At 40.3% G+C, this 19,071-nt stretch overlaps 1 protein-coding gene across 1 annotated transcript in view; it reads left to right on the forward strand.

Moving 5' to 3' along the window:
• Nucleotides 1-19,071, forward strand: part of rab11fip4b (RAB11 family interacting protein 4 (class II) b) — a 35,365-nt gene that overhangs the window by 13,436 nt on the left and 2,858 nt on the right. Inside the window, exons 2-12 of the mRNA XM_054779153.1 lie at nt 3,725-3,957; nt 4,038-4,223; nt 7,644-7,778; nt 9,735-9,770; nt 12,246-12,345; nt 14,500-14,603; nt 14,692-14,832; nt 15,535-15,616; nt 15,725-15,862; nt 15,971-16,129; nt 18,372-18,515. Coding sequence (XP_054635128.1) covers nt 3,725-3,957; nt 4,038-4,223; nt 7,644-7,778; nt 9,735-9,770; nt 12,246-12,345; nt 14,500-14,603; nt 14,692-14,832; nt 15,535-15,616; nt 15,725-15,862; nt 15,971-16,129; nt 18,372-18,515 — 1,458 coding nt within the window. The remainder of the gene's footprint in view (nt 1-3,724; nt 3,958-4,037; nt 4,224-7,643; nt 7,779-9,734; nt 9,771-12,245; nt 12,346-14,499; nt 14,604-14,691; nt 14,833-15,534; nt 15,617-15,724; nt 15,863-15,970; nt 16,130-18,371; nt 18,516-19,071) is intronic.

Here is a 19,071-nt window from a genome sequence, read left to right on the forward strand (position 1 = left end):
AACTACAAAAATATTCAATTTACCGTAAATTCCGGTGTATAAGCCGCTGCTTATTTCTTAAACTTTTAACCCTGGGACTAATTTGTAGCTAAATTCTACTCTTGTGAAATCTCCTTTAGTTCGGAACTACTACTAATTGTTTAAATACTGTGACGCTCGCAAGTGACTAACTTTGTCATCTTACAAATAACACTAGATTCATCACACAGCAACTTAACACTCAAAAGGTATACCTGATAAATATACAAACATGTACCAATACAAGTTCAAAACTCGATGTTTTTGCATAATGCATTGCGTCTGAGCAACGCATTCATTGGGGTGCTGCAGTAACGTCAGCCTTGCTCTGGACTCTGTGCTCCTCTGGCTCCCTTTGGTGGACAGAGACAGCAAATCTGTTTTTTCCTTTAAATTTAGTGGGTGCATCTTATACACCAGAATTTACGGTATAAATAAGAAATCCTATTTCACAGAAATTCACTTACCACGGTTGGGTTTGGAACCAATTAACTGCAATAAACAAGGGATTACTGTATTTCTTGGATTCAACAGTGTTTCTCACCTTTATCAAAGTGCTGGCACTCTGAACTTTCTTTGGCTTTATCGTGGGTTATTTTGCAGCCGTGATCAAAATAAAAGCAGAGACTTGTAGCGTAACTGTGTGACTTAACAAAGAACAACACAGTCGACCGCATATGATGTCATAAACATAAACGGGCGGCAGAGCTGGGGGACAATGTGTCCTGTTTCCATGCTAACAAGGACCGGATTTTCTGAACCGACGCCATCTTGGCTGTGACGTTACTACCACAAAATGTGACACCGACAGGTCTATGCACACCGCGAAATACAATACTAGTGAGCTGCGATAGCTGATTATCTAGCCCTGGCATGAAACCCCATACTATCATTCTAAGATTTGTGGACTAGATCTAGTAAAAAAATATGGATTTACTTACTGAAACTGACAGATCGACTGCAAGTTAGGTTAGAAAGACGAGAAAGATTTGTAGTGATGCAGCAATCAAAGACAACTGTTTAGATTTAGTGTTGCACGCTGCGACAGATAGCACATTAGACACCTAGCTAGCGCATCATGACCAAGCCAGTTAGGAATCAACATCGCATTAGCCGCCAGCATTTGGCTGGTCATAACAGAGAATATTAGTAGAAGAAATGTGGACTGACTTACTGCCACCGAATGGTGTCTTTTAGAATTGTGAACAAGCTTTATCCGTCTCGAGTGTCCCAGCAAAAGCCTTCAACACAATGAGCGGGCATAATACAGTATAAAAAATATACATCAAACAACAGTAATTCAAAGAGAACTGGAGCATAATAACATGATAACGTCTGGGTGGGAAATACTGGTTTCAATACTGGTTTAAATGACACTTTTTCCTACTCCTCCTCCAGTCCCGAGAGAAGTGATAAATTGTAAAAAGTGGTAAATATTTCAACATTCAAGCACACGTCTAGCACAGGAAATATGCCTTTCAGTGTTATTTTTCACAGAGAAAATAACAAGATTAACGTGTTTTGGTGTCATGAGCACTCTGAAACACACTTTTTGTATTGAATCTCTGGCTATTCTTTCTTTTTTAATTATTTTTTATTGTGGATGCTCTTTTGTGATTATTTTATTGCGTGTAAGGTGGGTGACCTTGTGTGTTTTGAAAGGCGCCAACAAATAAAATGTATTATTATTATTATTATTATTATTATTACTTTACTAAAAATAAAATAATCCCACTGTTCAAACTCTTACTGTTAGGGTTTTTTTAAAATTGGGTAAGTACTTTTATAGTTTGTATTTGTTACCCTTACTGTACCGAAAATGAACCTTAATACCAAGGTACGTACCGAACCATGAGGATGCCGTTCTACTTAATGTAATTTCTGGATTAACTGTACTACACTTTCTCCTTATTTAATGGTAACACACGCACAGTGTCAGACAGTGTCAGTTTACAACACACACCTGTGTGTTGTAAACAAGGCCTTTACGTACACTTTAGTGTCTGAAACCTGCTTGCCCAAATAATTGCTCCTGCCAGTACTCTTCCTATTATTTCTTGTAAATGAAATGACGCACTTTCACTTCTATGAAACAATTACAACTATTTATACAGTAGGTTTGAAACCAAACAGCTTCTAGTCAACACATTGATTGCTAGTATACTCAACCGAAAATCTTAGTAATTATCATTTCATCAACAAGGAAATGTTGCTGTTCCAGTAAAGCAGTAATTTCCAGTTACAAATTAGTGTAGTTGATTTATTAGGAAATACCATGTTGTAAATAGAACCTTTTTACATACCATATTGAGGTGTTTAGTGGCATGTTCTAACACAATGGCGCCCACTTAAGACGGTTTTCTTTTTTACCCACCAGAAGAAAGGTTTGCATGTAAGAAAGCTTTATTGTCATTGTAGTCCAGTCATAGGCCTACAATGAAATTACCGCATAATCTCTTTTGGATAAGAGTATGAAGTATCATAATAAAAATGACCACAAAGGCCGCACAGTGGCCGAGTGGTTATCATGTTGGCCTCCTGGGTTCGAATCTCCGCGTGATCATCTCTGTGTGGAGTTTGCATGTTCTCCTCGTGTTTATATTCCAAAAATATGCATGTTAGGTTAATTTGCGACTCTAAATTGTGTGTGAATGTGAGCGTGAATGGTTGTTTGTCTATATGTGCCCTGCGATTGACTGGGAACCAGTCCAGGGTGTACCCCGCTCTCGCCCAAAGTCAGATGGGATAGGCTCCAGCATACCCCCTTGACCCTAATAAGGATAAGCGGCATAGAAAACGGATGGATGGAAAAATATTGTAAAAAAAATTTAAAAACTAGCCTAGATGCCGTCTATATACCTTGTTTACAAGCTAACTGTATTGCACTCAGAACAAGCTATCAAGAATCTGCTAGTAACGTTGTGTGCAGCAAATCACCAAATGTCATATTACCAGTGAAGCTGCAACATAATGTATGACTTTTATTATTATTATAATCAGCTACGTGGAAGTGTGGTCTCCACTTTTTGATGAGTAGGCTTTCAGGCACAATTTATATGTTAGCTGTATGGGAGTTTCTTAAAAAAAACGGACATAGATGTCTAGTTGATGTCCAGGGTCATTTGGAAATCAGTCAAAATAACAAAGTGCTCACAGCTACAGCTATGACTCCAAACACTCCGTCCGTTGAGGACTTGCATTGCTACATGTGTACAGAGGCTTACACATTCCATTAGAAAAATTAGTCAAGCCACATCCCTTTCTGAAATACTGGGCAAAATTGGCCAATGATGTATTGCATCAATAAATGTAAAGATTTTCTCATTTTAATTAACAGATATTTTATTTACTGTCACAAAAGTGCACACTCTATGCTAGTAAAATAAATGTAAAAGGTAAAAAAAAAACGGAATGAAAAAAATGTAAATGGAATTTGTGAAAAAATAAAATGGGCTTCATGATTTCACAGGGCCCTATTAAAGAAAAAAAATATCCACAGACTACAGCATCATCATTTTAGAAAATGTTACTGCTTACCAAAATTGTAATTTCATATATACTTGTGATTAAACAGCACTTGAGCACTTTTGTTGCCCCCCAGGAAAAAAAGGTGACAAATAATTTCAATAAAAATGGTCTATGGTTCATCTCAATGATCACAAGCAATAAATAATCATATACCATCCCTCTTTCCATCATCCTCCAGGGCAGCGAGGAGGAGCGTCTCCCTCCGATCATCATGTGTACACGGGCCCATCCTGACATCGTCCCCAACAGCCCACTGTTCCCCGGAGACGTGGAGGAGGACGAGGGCAAGGAGAGAGACTCCGATAGAGACAGTGCTGTGGAGAGCACCCAAGGGTCTGACACTTCAGAGGGGCCAACCAGACTGGGGTACAAGGAAGACATCTTGGGGGATCTCTTCTTCCCCTCTGAGAAGTAAGTCACATCTGATGCCTTGTGTTTGCATATTGAGATTAAGTTGTTTTGTTGTTTTACATACATTGTGGCGCCATCAGGACAAGCGGCACGAGCAACTCCGTCACCTCAGACCTGTCAACACGTTCCTCAGCTTCTTTGAACGAAGAGCAGTTCGAGGACTACGGTGAAGTGGAGGAGCCCGACTACGCTCCCAGCAGCCCCTATCCAGAAGACGAGAGCCGTACCAACGGATACTCTGATCTTGGATCTTCTGTGCCTTCGAGGTAAGAAATTGCCACAGAGAAAATACAAAACAGAACAGAACAGGGACCGTATTCTACATTTCCAACTTTTCAGATATACATACTGTATATGTTCATAATGTTGTATTCTTGTTCTACATAATGTGGAAGTCCCATATCATGAGAATGGTGTGTTTTTAAGTTATCCTTGCCTTCAATTTTACTCCATTCTTAAATCTTGTGAATGATCGAAATCATCACAGGATTACTAGGAGATCATTCATTGTCGTCTTCATCCTCTCCCTGGGAACTAAAACCACTGAAGTAGTCTTCTTCCGCGCCAGAATTGAATAGCCTCATAATTGCTTTGTCACACACTTTGTCAGTCTCTTTCTCTCTTTTGTTGTTGCTCTGGTTGTCACTTTCGTCTTGAAGCAAATTACCCTTTTAGCTTGAGCTGTCCTCTTCATCATACAGTAGTCCAGCCTTTTGAAACCCGTTGGTGATAGTGGATTTTTTGACACAGTATAAAGAAAGACACACTATAAACCTTGCAATCCTACCTCCACTCCATGTGCCCAGCATCACTCGTTAGCTCCAATGATCAGCTGTGAGACGCTTTTTTTTCCATTGAATATAATTGGATTTCTGCCACAATCCAAGCAGTCCAAACAAGAAAGGTGAGGTGAGCTATTTGTGTTTTATGTGACTGCCAACGTTTACATTGTACTTTATTTACAAAGCACATCTCCACTCAGTGTGCTCATTTGTCATTAAATACAGGTTTCATATTTCAATAGAACTCATAAAAATACTAAGAGGTGAAGCAAATATTCTTTGGTGAACTACTCAACATCAGCTGGTGAGCTATTGCTAGCATACAAGCTACCTTTTGGAGACCTCTGTGTTAGTGCCACTGTCTTAAAGCTGGACACACTACGTGGTAAATGGTAACTGGTCTTACACTTGTATAGCGCTTTTCCACCTCCAAGGCACTCAAGGCTGCTAGCACATTTACATACTGATGATGCAGCATTAGGAACAACTGGGGGTTCAGTATCTTGCCCAAGGACACTTTGACACAATCACGGGAGGATTGAACTCGCAGTATTGTAAGTGTTACAATGATAACAAGAGAGCAAGAGATAACAAGAGAGCAAGATTGGTAAGTGACACTTTAAAAAAATTAGCTTTTATGCCATGAACGTGATAGCAACTTGTCGCTCACCCGTGGGACAAAAACGAGCTGCCGCCAGAGAGGCCGTGAGAGCCAGGCAAAATGTGTAAACAAAGGTGGCAGAAAGTGGAATGAGATTGAAACGTGAGCGATCACATACGCTGGCCTAGCGAATGAACTGTCGTCAATTGACTACATATTTTACGGACATTCTCACGATAATGAGGAGCAAAGGGAACATCAACACAAGACACTTACTTTTATCTGGTCACACATACGCAAGTGCCAAGAGGGCAGACAGGCGATTCCGGTGTATGTTTATCAAAATAAAGTGCAGTGAAACATTAAAAAAATAACACAGGTGTGGCGGCTTGTATTTTGTATTGGGGGTGCGCCACTATCAATTACATCTAGCGGGAACCCTGTATAATGCTTTGCAGCCTTGTCGCTATGGTGGAATAATAGTGTTTAGAAGACATTATGTAAACAAGACTTGACTTACTCTGTTCTGTAGCAACTTTGACGGAGTGGTCATTCTTATTTGTTTTGTGTAGCGGCTGAAAAATCCCTTTTCAAAATGTGTTTATATCGTACTTTCAAGCCGAATCCCTCTTGTAAAGGTGTACCTTCGAAGAAGTCATCAGTGAAATGATCACTGCAAAGGACAGACCTCGATGTGGGCTTTCATCTGTCTTGTTCTTTGCACTTGCTTTGTCCATTCTTAAACCTTCCTCTTTTGGAAGAGAAAACAAACGGACAGTATCACTTAGATACTGTGAACATCTATCAGCAATACAGCCTTTTGGCATGACTACTATTTTGATAAAAAATAGTAGAACCGAGTTGACAAACTACCTCAAGAAGCGTTTGTTTAGTCTGCTTTCGCTGAGAGGCGTTACCCCGATGACGTCACTTCAAGAATGAGGCTGACCTGCGAGAGCTAGTTTGTCATGGGTGGTGCGATGAATTATAAATGTAATTTTTGAGAATTTACCTTTGCTTTCAAAAATCGAACAATGTAGAACATAATTACAAAAAATATATACAAGTAACATATTTAAGCAAAGTTGATGAGTCATGTCTAGGACCCTTTAACATTAGTCAGATCAAAGCACGATTGAGGCATAAGACTTTTACAATGTGATGTTAGTGGCCACTTCACTTGTCCAATTCACTGCTTCCTCAAAATGCACTCTAACTGTAGTTCTTTTAGCCATAAATTTGCCACATCACTGTATAAGTCGCTGGTTTCAAAGCATGAGAAAAAAATAGTATTCACTGGACATTACGGTACCTGAGGCTTGTGAACACAGCACAGTTGTATGCCGGATTCTCCAATATTCATCCAATTATATCCAGTATTCACTTCGTCTTTACTGTTTGCTGATAACTGCATGCAACCGCTTGAGGGGGGCATGTCTTAATGCAACGCTGAGCAGTGATTTCCACTCTGTGTGAGTCATGCTCCTTAAACTCCAGTGTCATTACCTGACTCATAGCTTAAGAGCTTTTGCCCTCTGGGAACACATTAATATTCACCAGTGGCTTTGCTTAATGCGATCAAGACTCTTGACCGATAAAGTGGAAAACTTTTTGTGTGTTTCTTCCCTGCATACCAAGCAGACAAAACTGAAAGTGAGCTGGTAAAGAGATTTATACTCCAAATGAGGCCGGGGATTTAGGAGAAGACTTACATGGCACATTTGAAGGGGGTAGGGGTGCCCGGGAAGGAATTTTAAATAAGTGCAGTTTAGTGCAAAGTAGGTTAAAGGCACAGTCATGAACAAGGGAAAAACAAAGGCTGGAGAAATGGTAGTGTTTGGAAAAACATTGGGACCAAGAGCAAAATCTCGTATGATAAGTCCAGCTTCTGCTTTTCTTCAACCTTGCCAATAAATAAACTGTTTTAGACTGATTGAAACAAACCGGCAGTTCAAGATAGACACACATACAGCTGTGCTTCTCTGTTGCAACAGCCTCTGCTTCTCAGAAGAAGAACAAGGAAAAAAATAGTCTTGCAGGTTTGCATTGCATGGTTGGCATGAAGCAAGGCATTACAGCCTAACAAGACTAACTGTCAATGACTTCAGTCAGAGACATCATCAACACCAAGCAAATATAAGCTGGGTGAAAGAACATGGCATGAATTAAAGGGTGTGTTAGTGGTGTCAGAGAGCTTTTTGTTCACGTGTAGTGTCACATGGACAGGGTTAGATCTTCGCAGCATTTTGAACTTTTACACCCCTAGTGGCTCCTGGTGAGATTCTGTGTGTGTGTGTCTACAGTGCGGGCCAGACTCCACGTAAAGTGCAACAACATTACCCTGCAGAGATGATGGATGTCTACTGTTGTCAGTGCAGCAAAAAGGTCAACCTGCTCACTGACCTGGAGGCTCGTCTCAAAAACCTCAAGGCTAACAGGTAGAAACCATACAACCAAATAAAACCTCACACTGTATTATTTCACATCGTTCTAGTGTAGCTTCATTAACTCTTAAGCCTAGGTCACAACGGGTCGTACGGGCTTCTACAGCTGGTTTGCTTTGCAAAAAAAGGCAAGCAACACAGGCGCGTGATGTGCTGATTTTTGAGCTGTAGACTGGCCGCAGACCTGTCACAGAGGTTTTTTGTCATGTCAAACAACCTCTACCAACCTCCTACATATGTCGTGCGCCACACGTCCACCCCACATATGTAATTAGTGCAGCCAATGCACGTTCAGATATTTTGTACGTCCTCCATTCTCGTCAAGCTCTTGCTCCTTCATGGTCACCACAACTACGTTAAAACATAAAAACACAGCCATTTGGGGAATGCCAAAAATCACACGGTCAAAAAAATCGTATGTCCGGTTGTGACCAAGGCTTTACATTGGTGCTGAAGCTAATGACTATTTTTACAGCCGACTAGTCACCAACTATTAAAGCGATTAAGCCACTGTTGCTCATATTTAGCTCTCAGTAATTAATATTGATCATGTCTTTTTGGCTTGTGCTAATAATAGACATGTTCCTTCATTCAAAAAGGGACGTACATATGATGCATGCTCTGGTCAAGTTGCAACTACTGTACATGAGGCTCCATGTCACTCATGGTTTAACTAGGGGTGCTTCAATCAGGGTTTTATGCTGCCGTTTTCGATACCGATCACCCATGAGTGAGATCGGCCGATACTGATCATATGGGTTGACTGTAATTTTTTCTATTTATTTATGATGAGTGCTATTGGCCTGGGGCACCTTTATAGGGGGGAAAGTTAGGACAATTCCAGTCAGGGGCCTGACAGATTTTTTTTGCTTTTCATGGGGCCCAGAAATCCAGAGTTAGATGACCGGCGACGACATTAACTGCTAACTTAATTGTCGAGTAATTTTGCCGTGGATTAATTGTTGCAGCCCTAGCTCATTAAATATAAGGTGTACCTTGAAAATTCGCTGCTAATTTAATTTTATTATTATATTATTTTAGATATTTTATTTTATTAAAATTATAAATATTTTTTAAATAGATTTTTTTTCTTTTTAACTTGCCAGCTTCCTTCACCGCCACACAAGGTGGTGACAGTTTACAAGAAAGGCAATCATGGTCAATTGAATAAAGTAATATTTGGTGTAAAATGAAACTTTTATATATTTAAAAAAAAAAACCCTGCAGGTTTCAAACCATGCCTGTGGTAAGATCATTGGAACACGCTAACTTGCACACCTCCAAATATAAGCGCTAAGTGATTGTTACATAAGGTTTCACTCCCAGACTTACCTCATCAAACATCGCTGTACGGAAGCTATTAATGGAAACACAATCCAGAGTCACCCTTAATAGCCGTACATTCCACCTGCGTGCATAAATGTCTGCGCATCTTGAATTCAGAGTGGGACTCCAAGTTGATTCAACAGAAATTGTCTTAAAACTGCAGTAATCCAACTTAATTCACCGCACACTGATCTTTTCTAAATAATAAACTAGGCATGGACAGAAAGAGTTAGAACAAGATGAGATGGCAAACAAGATGAAAATAAATTAATTGGAACTGGAACAGGAGAAATGTCTTAATACATGTTCAGTGGAAAAATTCAAATAAATGTGCAACAAGCTCTTGCAGTAGTTACCTATATTGTATGTACTGTAAGCCTCTTCATCATCTGCACTTAATGTAATTAATGTCTTAGTGAAGCATGCATATATTTAGTAGACTGCACCTGGATATTTGAAAGCTGGGATCAAATGAGGAAGTTTATCTTTTTTATACTACATAATCAAACTTGCAGCATTTAAAACAGCATTTCAAGTAAAGGCCAGCAGTGCATTGTTTACCCATGAGACATTTCCATGACAATTCACTGATAAAACCCACAAATATGCTTTTTTATTGTGCAGCCCTAACAGGAAAATCTCCAGCACAGCATTTGGAAGGTAAGAAACTCTTCAAGTCTTTTTGTCTTTCTATCTTTGTGGAAACCAATGTTTGAATGCACTTTTGGACATGGGGAACTGTGAACTGTACTGTGTGATGTACTCAGGTGTAGTTTGTATGCATGTTCAAAATGAATTCAACCATTGCCATTACCATTACCACTGAGGACACAGACAGTTGTGGTCAGCAATATATACAGTATGTAGCTATCTAAAGTAAGGAAAATATGAGAACCATTAAAGCAACACACTCTCTAAGACAGTACTTCTTGAATAGTTGGGCACATCCCCCTGGGGTGAAGTGTCAAAGAAAGGCAGGGGGTTCAGTATCAGTGTCTTCGTGCATGCCTGCATGCATGCACCGTGTTCATGCTTGAACGATCCACAAGCCTCCACTAAGTGGCAGCAGTGCTCATACTGATCACTGGGCTGCCTGCTCAACCCTGTAGAAGTACACGGGAACACGTGTGCAGAGCTGACTAGTGATGGAAATTTCAGCTCTTATAAGGGAGCTTGTTCTTTTGGCTCGGCTCCTTAAAAAAGAGCCGGCTCTTTCGGCTCCCTCAGATTTTTTTTGTTGCTTAAATTGATTAATCGCCAAAATAAGTGTAAAATGAATTTCTAATGCAAAAATCGAATTATGTAAAATGTTTATTATTTATATGGCTGTATTTACAAGGTCAACATGGAACAGGTTGTTCCAAAAAACTAAACTTATTAAACACAAAAACAACAACCCATCTCAATTAGGCAAAAAGGTCCAATATTATTGTGTGTATTTGGAAATTTCCCGTTATCTACAGTGAAACAACATAACATCAAATAAACATTATACAACCAAATCTCAAATAAAAAGTGCAAACTAAAATAAAAAGGATCGTACAGGTAACAGTTTTTGCGCGTCTTTTGTGAAGATTGGCATTCAGAAACACTTGCCTCAGCTGCTCATGATCCTCACTTTTCCAGCTTGCTTTTGTGTGTAGCCCCTCCCTCTCCTCTCTGCGTAGTGTCAACGCATAGGGCACCACACATTTTGACCACTCACATGCAGCTTTAACAGAAAAAAAGCAGGGGGAAAAAAACCTTCCCGTCGTTCACTTCAAAAAGCTGGCTCTAAGAGCCGTTTCGTTCGTGACTGTCGCGTCACTAGAGCTGAGGATGAGCGGTGGAGAAGGTTCTGACAGAAATGGAAAGAAAAAGGAAGGCGACATCAGAGGCGAGGAAGTCAAGTAACAGTAACCGCAATAAAACGATTAGTAAATTTATTATCTTAGCTCTTTTTATTCATCTATTTTGATAATCAGGTGATTGTATGCAGAATGCTGGTGCCAGCAACTCGTACAGTGGCTTGTACAGATAAATAAATATCAGGTTGTCCATAGTATTTCTTTTCGGGGGGTGTGAAAAAAATGATTGGTGGGTAGTGGGGGATGACGGAAAGCGGTTGAGAAGCCTGCTCATAAGCCCATCACACTGAAGTCAATTTGTAGCATTTTCACATTACCCAAGCCTTTATAGCCCTGCGATTGGCTGGCGACCAGTCCAGGGTGTACCCCACCTGTCGATCGAAGTCAGCTGGGATAGGCTCCAGCATACCCCCGCGACCCTAATGAGGAGAATCAGCATAGAAAATGGATGGATGGATGGATGGATGGATGGAAGCCTTTATAAGCATTGTTTTGGGGTTTAAGTAAGGGTTGTGGCTAAACATTAACATTAAAAGCATCTGACATGACCTCAAAAATAATGAAGCAAAGAAAGTTTGCTTGCAATTTGTTTACATAGCCACATGTGCAATCATATACAGCATTAGTGTTCACTGCTTTCTTATCCCTGCTCTGCCCTATGCACCATTGCACTTAAGCCTCCAGTTAATTGCTAACTGCTCATTCCAATAAAACCATCGAGCCATCTATGAGAACACATGCTGTAACAACGTTGCGCTTGGCTGCACGGTCTGTTGGGCTGAACTGGGTGCAATGTTTTGTATCTCCCCCACACCCCACACTCCCACAACCATGGCAACTGAATTATAGTGACAGAATGAAAATGGCCTGTCGGAGCTGATCTATGTATTCAATATAAAGCTTGACGCCCGCACTGTCCTCTCTCTCTCTCTCTCTCTCTCTGTCTGCTTTGGTTCCTTCTTCCCCTTTTATAGCCCTCGTTATCCGTTTCTCCTTTTAGTTTCCTCTTTCTCCTCCCCTCTTGATATTGAAAATGTGAGGCGGCTGCAGTCCAAATGTCACATTCAGATTTAAAAACACCGTCTTTAGGGGGCTGCTATAGCAAAGTGTGTGCCTTTTATTTTAATTCTGTTTGCACCATTTTCTCTGTTGACACCGGCCTAGGGCGTTGTCCTCGATCATCCGCCCTTCCTTAGAAAGAGACTTTTGCAGCCCTGCACTTTTTGTTCTCGTCACACTCTTGCACACACACTAAAGTAGATATATTATGTCTCACTGTTTTGAGCAGGCAGTTGCTCCACAACAGCAACTTGAGTAGCAGCAATGGCAGCACGGAGGACCTTTTCCGAGATAGCATCGACTCCTGTGACATCGACATCAATGAGAAGGTATACTGTATGTACATGTGTGTTTAAAGTAGCAGTAAATTGCAAAGTAAAGTTGTATTTTTTTTTACACTTGTGCTCCTTCTTATAGTGTGAGGTGTCATTTACTTTTTATCAAAAAAATAAATAAATAAATTGCACACAAAAAAACAAAGCAGTATGTGGCAAGCATGAGTCTAAAGAAGCCAAACCCAGTGAATTTATGCGCTAACTGATGAATAACCTTTACAGTAAACATAATCAGTAGTCATTTTAGAGTGCACTGACGTTTGTACAGTACAAGAATTGCAACATCTCTTAACAGGAGTGTTAGCAATTACTCAAGCACTAACACATCATATTCGGGCTGATCCACTGATATGATTTGTCTAAATGTTATGCAGTTGTTTAAAATAAATGAATAAATTACTCTGATGTCCTATACCTGTCTTATATTTTATGAGCTATGCTATGAATTGAAATACAGTCGGCCCTCGTTTAACACGGTGAATTGGTTCCAGCCCCAATTGCGGTAAGTGAATTGAATATTTTTGTAGTTAAGGCATAGAAAACCTGTTTCTAACTTTCTAAATACAATTTTTACCATTATTAGAGCCCTGTAGACATGAAATAACACCCATACAGCCATCTTTGCACTCCTATTATTCATTGTTTACAATACATTGCTCAACTGTAATGCACAGGCTATGGAATCACTGCAGGGACACAATAGGGGGCTGCCGCTTTAAGCATTAGCATGCTACCAAGCTAACTAGTTAGCCTCCAGTTTATTTATTCTAAACTTAAGAAAGGTTTTCAACGGAGCGGGGAAGAAGAAGAAGCCCAAAATTACCACTGCCACACAGAAGGGGAGGAGAACTTTTTTCACTATGTCATGTTGCCATGCCATGGCATGCATGCACTGTGAAGGTAATCTAATTTTCCATTAATGTGACATTACTGATGCCTAGTAACCACAATAGTACATGCAACTTCTCTTTCAATATATTTGACTAATAAGAGTCCATAGTCAACCACGAAACAGCGGTCATTTATTAATTTTGGAAAAACCATGACGAGGCACACTACTTTTTACAATTTACCCGACACCATAGGTGTATTTGCAAATAAGTATTAAGTATTATGCAATAAGTATTTGTCACATGGGTGCAATGAAAATGCTGTGTTAGCTTGGAAAAATAAACAATCCCATACTCAAAATGTTATAATAAAAGTAAGCGTGCAACATTTCAGACTAAGCATAGTGTTTTCGACACGCCACGTAGGTAACAAAGGTGCAATTTTTTAAAGTTAACAAGATACAAAGCAAAGAAGTTATCATACTCACCTCTGTTGATCTGGCTGGTCAAATTTTGCCCTCTTCTTGTAAAACCCAAAGATGTTACAAACTTTATTATTTTTTTGCTGATGTGTTAAAAATATTTCGTGGTGACGAGCAGCCCGCCTGCTACTATTTACATCCATTCTCGTCTTCAGTCATGGCAAGCAATGGAGCATACGAGACAATCTTTTCTCCGGCAGTCCAGGCTGTCGTGTTGTTTAAAAGACACTCTGTTGACCAATTGCTTCTATTAGCCACATCACTGTATAAGCCGCAGGGTTCAAAGCATGGAAAAAAAAAGTAGCAGCTTATACACCAGAAATTACAGTATATGTTTCAGGGCTGCCATGTCGCTATTCTCCTTAAGATATGTTATTTTAAAGAGAAAATGCTCCATATTGCTGTTTTAAGCAGTGTGCATGAATAGTTGTTTCGAATCATAGTTACTTAAGCCTTGTACACTGTATTTTTGTATAGCTGTTCATGAAACATGACACCTAACACTCACTACTCCTGTCATGTTGTGTTTAAAGCAATTATCGCTGTCCAGCAAATTTTATGTGTCACACCAAATGGTGCTGGTCTATTTGATTTAATTATCAACTCCGGGTAGTCCTTGCTTTGCATACGGATTTCGTTCCTAGAATGTGATGTAAGTCAAGTTTTAGTGTAAGTCAGATCCTAAATTATATATCAAGCTTCCATGATGTTGTAATTTATTAGAACATAAATTAGAAGCACCAAACCACATACTGTAGCAGTAATATTCACGGCCATTTTTAACTAACATTGTGAAGATTGTTGACAATGTTAATCAAGCTCTTTCTCTTGGCCAGGTAACTTCCTTGGAGAAGAAGGTTGCAGAACTGGAGAATGAAATTTCAATGAACGATGATCTGAAGTCTAAGCTGAAGCAGGACAACACTCATCTAGTACACCGGTATTGTCTGAAAAAAATGATGTTTCACAAGCTGGCATTGTGACATTTTTCAATAGCAGTAATATAATATAATATAATATAATATCAGGGTTAATGAACTTGAGGAACAGCTGAAAGACCAGGAGACACGGGAGAACCAAAATCTACAGGGGGAGCTGAGGCGACATCGAGAGACCTTCAGCAAGATGGAGAGAGACAAAACCACACAGATTGAGCTGCTCAACAACCGGTAAGAACTAATATGACATGTTTGATATGTGATGTGACATGTATGATATGAAGAAGGTGATTGTGTGCGGAAAGCACAGCTGAACACTGTCCCGGCTTTCATACAATATTGTCTGTGAGGTCAAGGGCCCAAAAAAAGCACATTGTGTTGCTGATTCACTGTTCGTGCATTTTTTATTGAGTGCGACTGCTAAATAACCCGCCTTGGGGCCAAAAAACGTTGTGAGTGCCAGCAATTTGATAAAGCAGATGAGAAACACTATTGAATAAAAGAATATACGGGAAGTCCGCATCAACAATAACTTCCATCCATTTGTCATTTATAATTCTTTTGCATTGTTTTTGCATGTAAAATTATAATTAATGTCTCTAAAATGGATTTTCGTTTATTTTTTTGTGTCTGGAACAGATTAATTGGATTTACATTATTTCCTTTGGAAAATTTTTTTTGTACATTTCAGTTTTCGTCTGACCTTTTGGAACGAATTAATGTTGAAAACTAAAGTACCACTGTTACACAGTCAGCAGAAGACTGAAGTTACTGACATGATAGTTTGATATAAAGTTATAAACCAAACCTAAAAGCTCCTGTAAATAGTTGCAGTGTGAAATATAACAAAAAAAAACTATTGGAAGCAGGCTAAATTACAAAAGAACCTGACACTGTCAATAACTGATGACCGTGTATGTTTCATGCTTTTAGAGTTAAGCAGCTGGAGGATGAGAAAAATGAGATGCATATTAACATGAGCAGACTGAAGACACAGACAGAGAAACTGGATGAGGTGAGTCTCTGCTTGGATACTGTAGCTTGAGATGGCTTTTTTTCCACGTGTCTTAGTCTAATGTGATATCGCTGTAAAAGCACAAAACAAATGTGTTTCTGTACTCAGGAGAAGCAAAGGATGACAGATAAACTGGAGGACACCAGCTTGCGCCTGAAGGATGAAATGGACCTGTACAGAAAAATGATGGACAAACTGAGACAAAACAGGCAGCAGTTCCAGGAAGAGAAACAGGCCATGCAGGAGGTAGAACTGAATATTTAATATCAAGCAAAATCACAACACACTGCAGTGACACTTTCACCCATCCCACATACTACGTAACATGGCTTTTCTGTCGACTTCTTTGTGTAGCTGATGGAGGACCTGCGGCGAGAGTTGGAGCACTTGCAGCTCTTCAAACTGGAGGCCGAAAAGCCCGGACGCGGCCGCAGCTCTTCTTCTGGTCTGGCTGACTACAACAACAGGACCAGGGAGGTGGAGCTGGAGTACGAGGTCAAGAGGCTCAAGCAGGTAATGAGTACAGATGTGCTTTGGTAATGTGCATTGTCAGCACATGGTATGCTACATCATTAGCATAGATCTTCAGCACCCATTGAAAGGTGACGAATGCAAATAAGGTGCAAGATGACACCTATGTGAATCTATCTCTAATGTGGTGATGGCTCCATTTAGAGGCTCTCAGAAGAAGTGTAACTTAGGGCGCATTAGGGTGCACGTGTAGTCCGGTACTCTGGTCTGGACCGAAAACCTAAAAATAAGATAGTTGGTGGTCACCTAAGTGCTGTTTGGTTCGTGTTTACACTTGTATTTTTGTCAGCGAACCAAATAATGCTCTCAGTGAAGCATATGCATAAAGTCGCTCTTCGATTGGATGCCGTATGTGACGTGCACATGTTCCGACAACCTCACACACCCAAAACAACATGACGTCTTCCAGACCACATACACTCATAGCAACGCCTGCAAACAAGTCCTGCCAGTGTATGTGACCCAGAACACATCATCTTTTGGGTGTGTGAAGTTGTCGGACAATGTACATGTCACACAAAGGGTCCAATAGAGGTGCGACTTTATGCATATTCTAAGCTGAGACCATTATTTGGGAAAAAATACAAGTATGAACGCAAACCAGACGACACTAAAGTGACCACCAACTATGTTATTTAAATTTTTGGTTCGAGTACATCTAGTACTCAGACCTGATTTGAGTGGGAAAAAAAGGTTCTCCTCTCATTCCATGTGGAAGTGGTAAGTTTTTGGCTTTTTTGTCCTTCTTCCCCTCTCAGTTTGAACTTCCCCACTCCGTTTGAAACACTTTCTTAAGTTTAGAATAAGTTAATTGGAGAGGCTAACTAGTTAGCTCGGTAGCTTGCTATGCTAGTGGCGGCCGTCTGTTATGCCCATGCAGTAATCCTGTAGCTTTTGCAATGTGATGTAAACAAAGAATAATAGGAGTGTAAAAGGAACTGTGGGTGTTATTTCATATCTACAGGGTTCTAATAATGTTGAAACCCGTATATAGAAATGCTCCAACTACGAAAATATTCTGTGTATTAATATTGAATCCTATTTTGCGGAAATTCACTAATCGCGTTCGGATCTGGAATCAATCAGTCGCGATAAACGAGGGATGACTGTAGGCTGTTCATCATCTGATCAAAAGTTTAACAGGATTCAATGTAATTTTCCGTCAGGGATTCACACTGTCATGATCTTTGATGGCAAAGACAAAATAGCTTTCTCTCTTTGAATGTGGTCAGATTGTTGAGCTGCATAAACAAGGCCTCTCGCCATTGGTGCTGAGGTTGGACGCAGTAAGACAGTCATTTAAAGTATTTTAAAGATCCTGAGGGTTATGAAACAAAAAAGTCAAGTGGTAGAGCCACAATTTTAATAAGTTAAACATGGCGAACCACTGATTTTTTTTTATAAATGACGGCACATGCTGATATGTTCTGTAAGGCATTGTTTGCCGTCTGAGTAAAGTGTGCAGACCTGCTGCTGAGTAAACATTGACTACTGTATATGTGTGTTCAGATGTCCTCTGTAATCATCTTTGCACAAGTGTTATTTGTTACGCTAATTACTGTCTTCATTAGTATAATTTCCTCAGCTGCTTACAGCCTTTTTATTAGATTTTGGCCCACTATTTTTGTTGTAACCAAGCAACAAGAACCTAGCATAGGAGAAAAACTCCCAATGAGGTTGAACAAAAAGAGCTCATTGTGTGTGTGTGTGTGTGTGTGTGTGTGTGTCTGTGTGTGTGCGTGTGCGTGCGTGCGTGCGTGTGCGTGCAGCGATTTATGTCCCAGGACATTCTTCCCCCTGAATTCCAGCCGTTTGGGTTGTCTGGGGCTTTGCTCCGTCCCGGTCTGATGGTAAAATTGCTTCTTTGACCCCCTGCCCTCAATATTAACCACTAATAACAATGGAGTAGAGTGAACCCGCCCGAGCTGATCTGGCGTCAGCGCTGCAGTCCCCGTACTAATGAAACTGTGAAACACGCAAGAGCAAGCAAACTTACCTCAGGTTTGGCACTCAAGGGCAACATCACCATGGAGCTTTTATAACACAGCAGGCAATGCAGGGTAACGCTCATAACCTGCTTCATGTTCTGTAGGTGTTGCCATAGTAGATGTGCACTGCTACATGTGATACTGGATGACCAACCAAGTTCAAGCAGCGTTTCGTCTTCTGGGTTGAGTGAAGCTTCTAGTATATATTTCTTACCAATTTCTCTTCCCTAACTTAGGAGAACCAGAGACTGAAGGACCAGAATGATGATCTGAACGGCCAAATTCTCAGTTTGAGCTTGTACGAAGCCAAGAATTTGTTTGCCACGCAGACCAAGGCCCAGTCGCTGGCTGCCGAGATAGATCATGCCTCCAGGGATCAGGTAAAAATCACAACATGGTGTCTAATTAGCATTTGTGGAAGCAGCCAAGTTTTAGGTTGGCTCTACATAAACGGTCCAATTCAGTGTTCATCTCACCACAGTACAGTTTGCAACAGTCAATGGTTTGGCTTGTGTTTCCAGGCAGAATCACAGTGAAACCGCTAATTAATTCAACACAGAAGATAGAGATAAGAACTTTAAGCTGTGGTAATCTTTCTTGGTATGTACAAGTAGCTGTCCATCACAAAAGACAAACTTTTGCATTCTTCTCGTTGCACTATGTCTTACTAAGTTATCGCTGGGTTGCCGTCGTCACAGGCTCAAGCAGGTGAGGGAGGAGTGTGCACCAGCTGTATTGGAACCTGTGAAAAAAAATAATAAAGTCATACCCACAATCCTCTCGTCATTAACACGAGACTATTAGAACACAAACATTCACGGGTTTAAAACAAATATTTCCAGAAATAAACCAGTGTTTTGGCAGAGCAATACAATCTAGTAGCAAGCATGGACCGCCCATGTCAACTGCGGGCTTCTGGGAAGCAACTTAACAGGG

This window comes from Dunckerocampus dactyliophorus, chromosome 6, assembly GCF_027744805.1.
Source record: "Dunckerocampus dactyliophorus isolate RoL2022-P2 chromosome 6, RoL_Ddac_1.1, whole genome shotgun sequence".
Lineage (NCBI taxonomy): Eukaryota > Metazoa > Chordata > Actinopteri > Syngnathiformes > Syngnathidae > Dunckerocampus > Dunckerocampus dactyliophorus.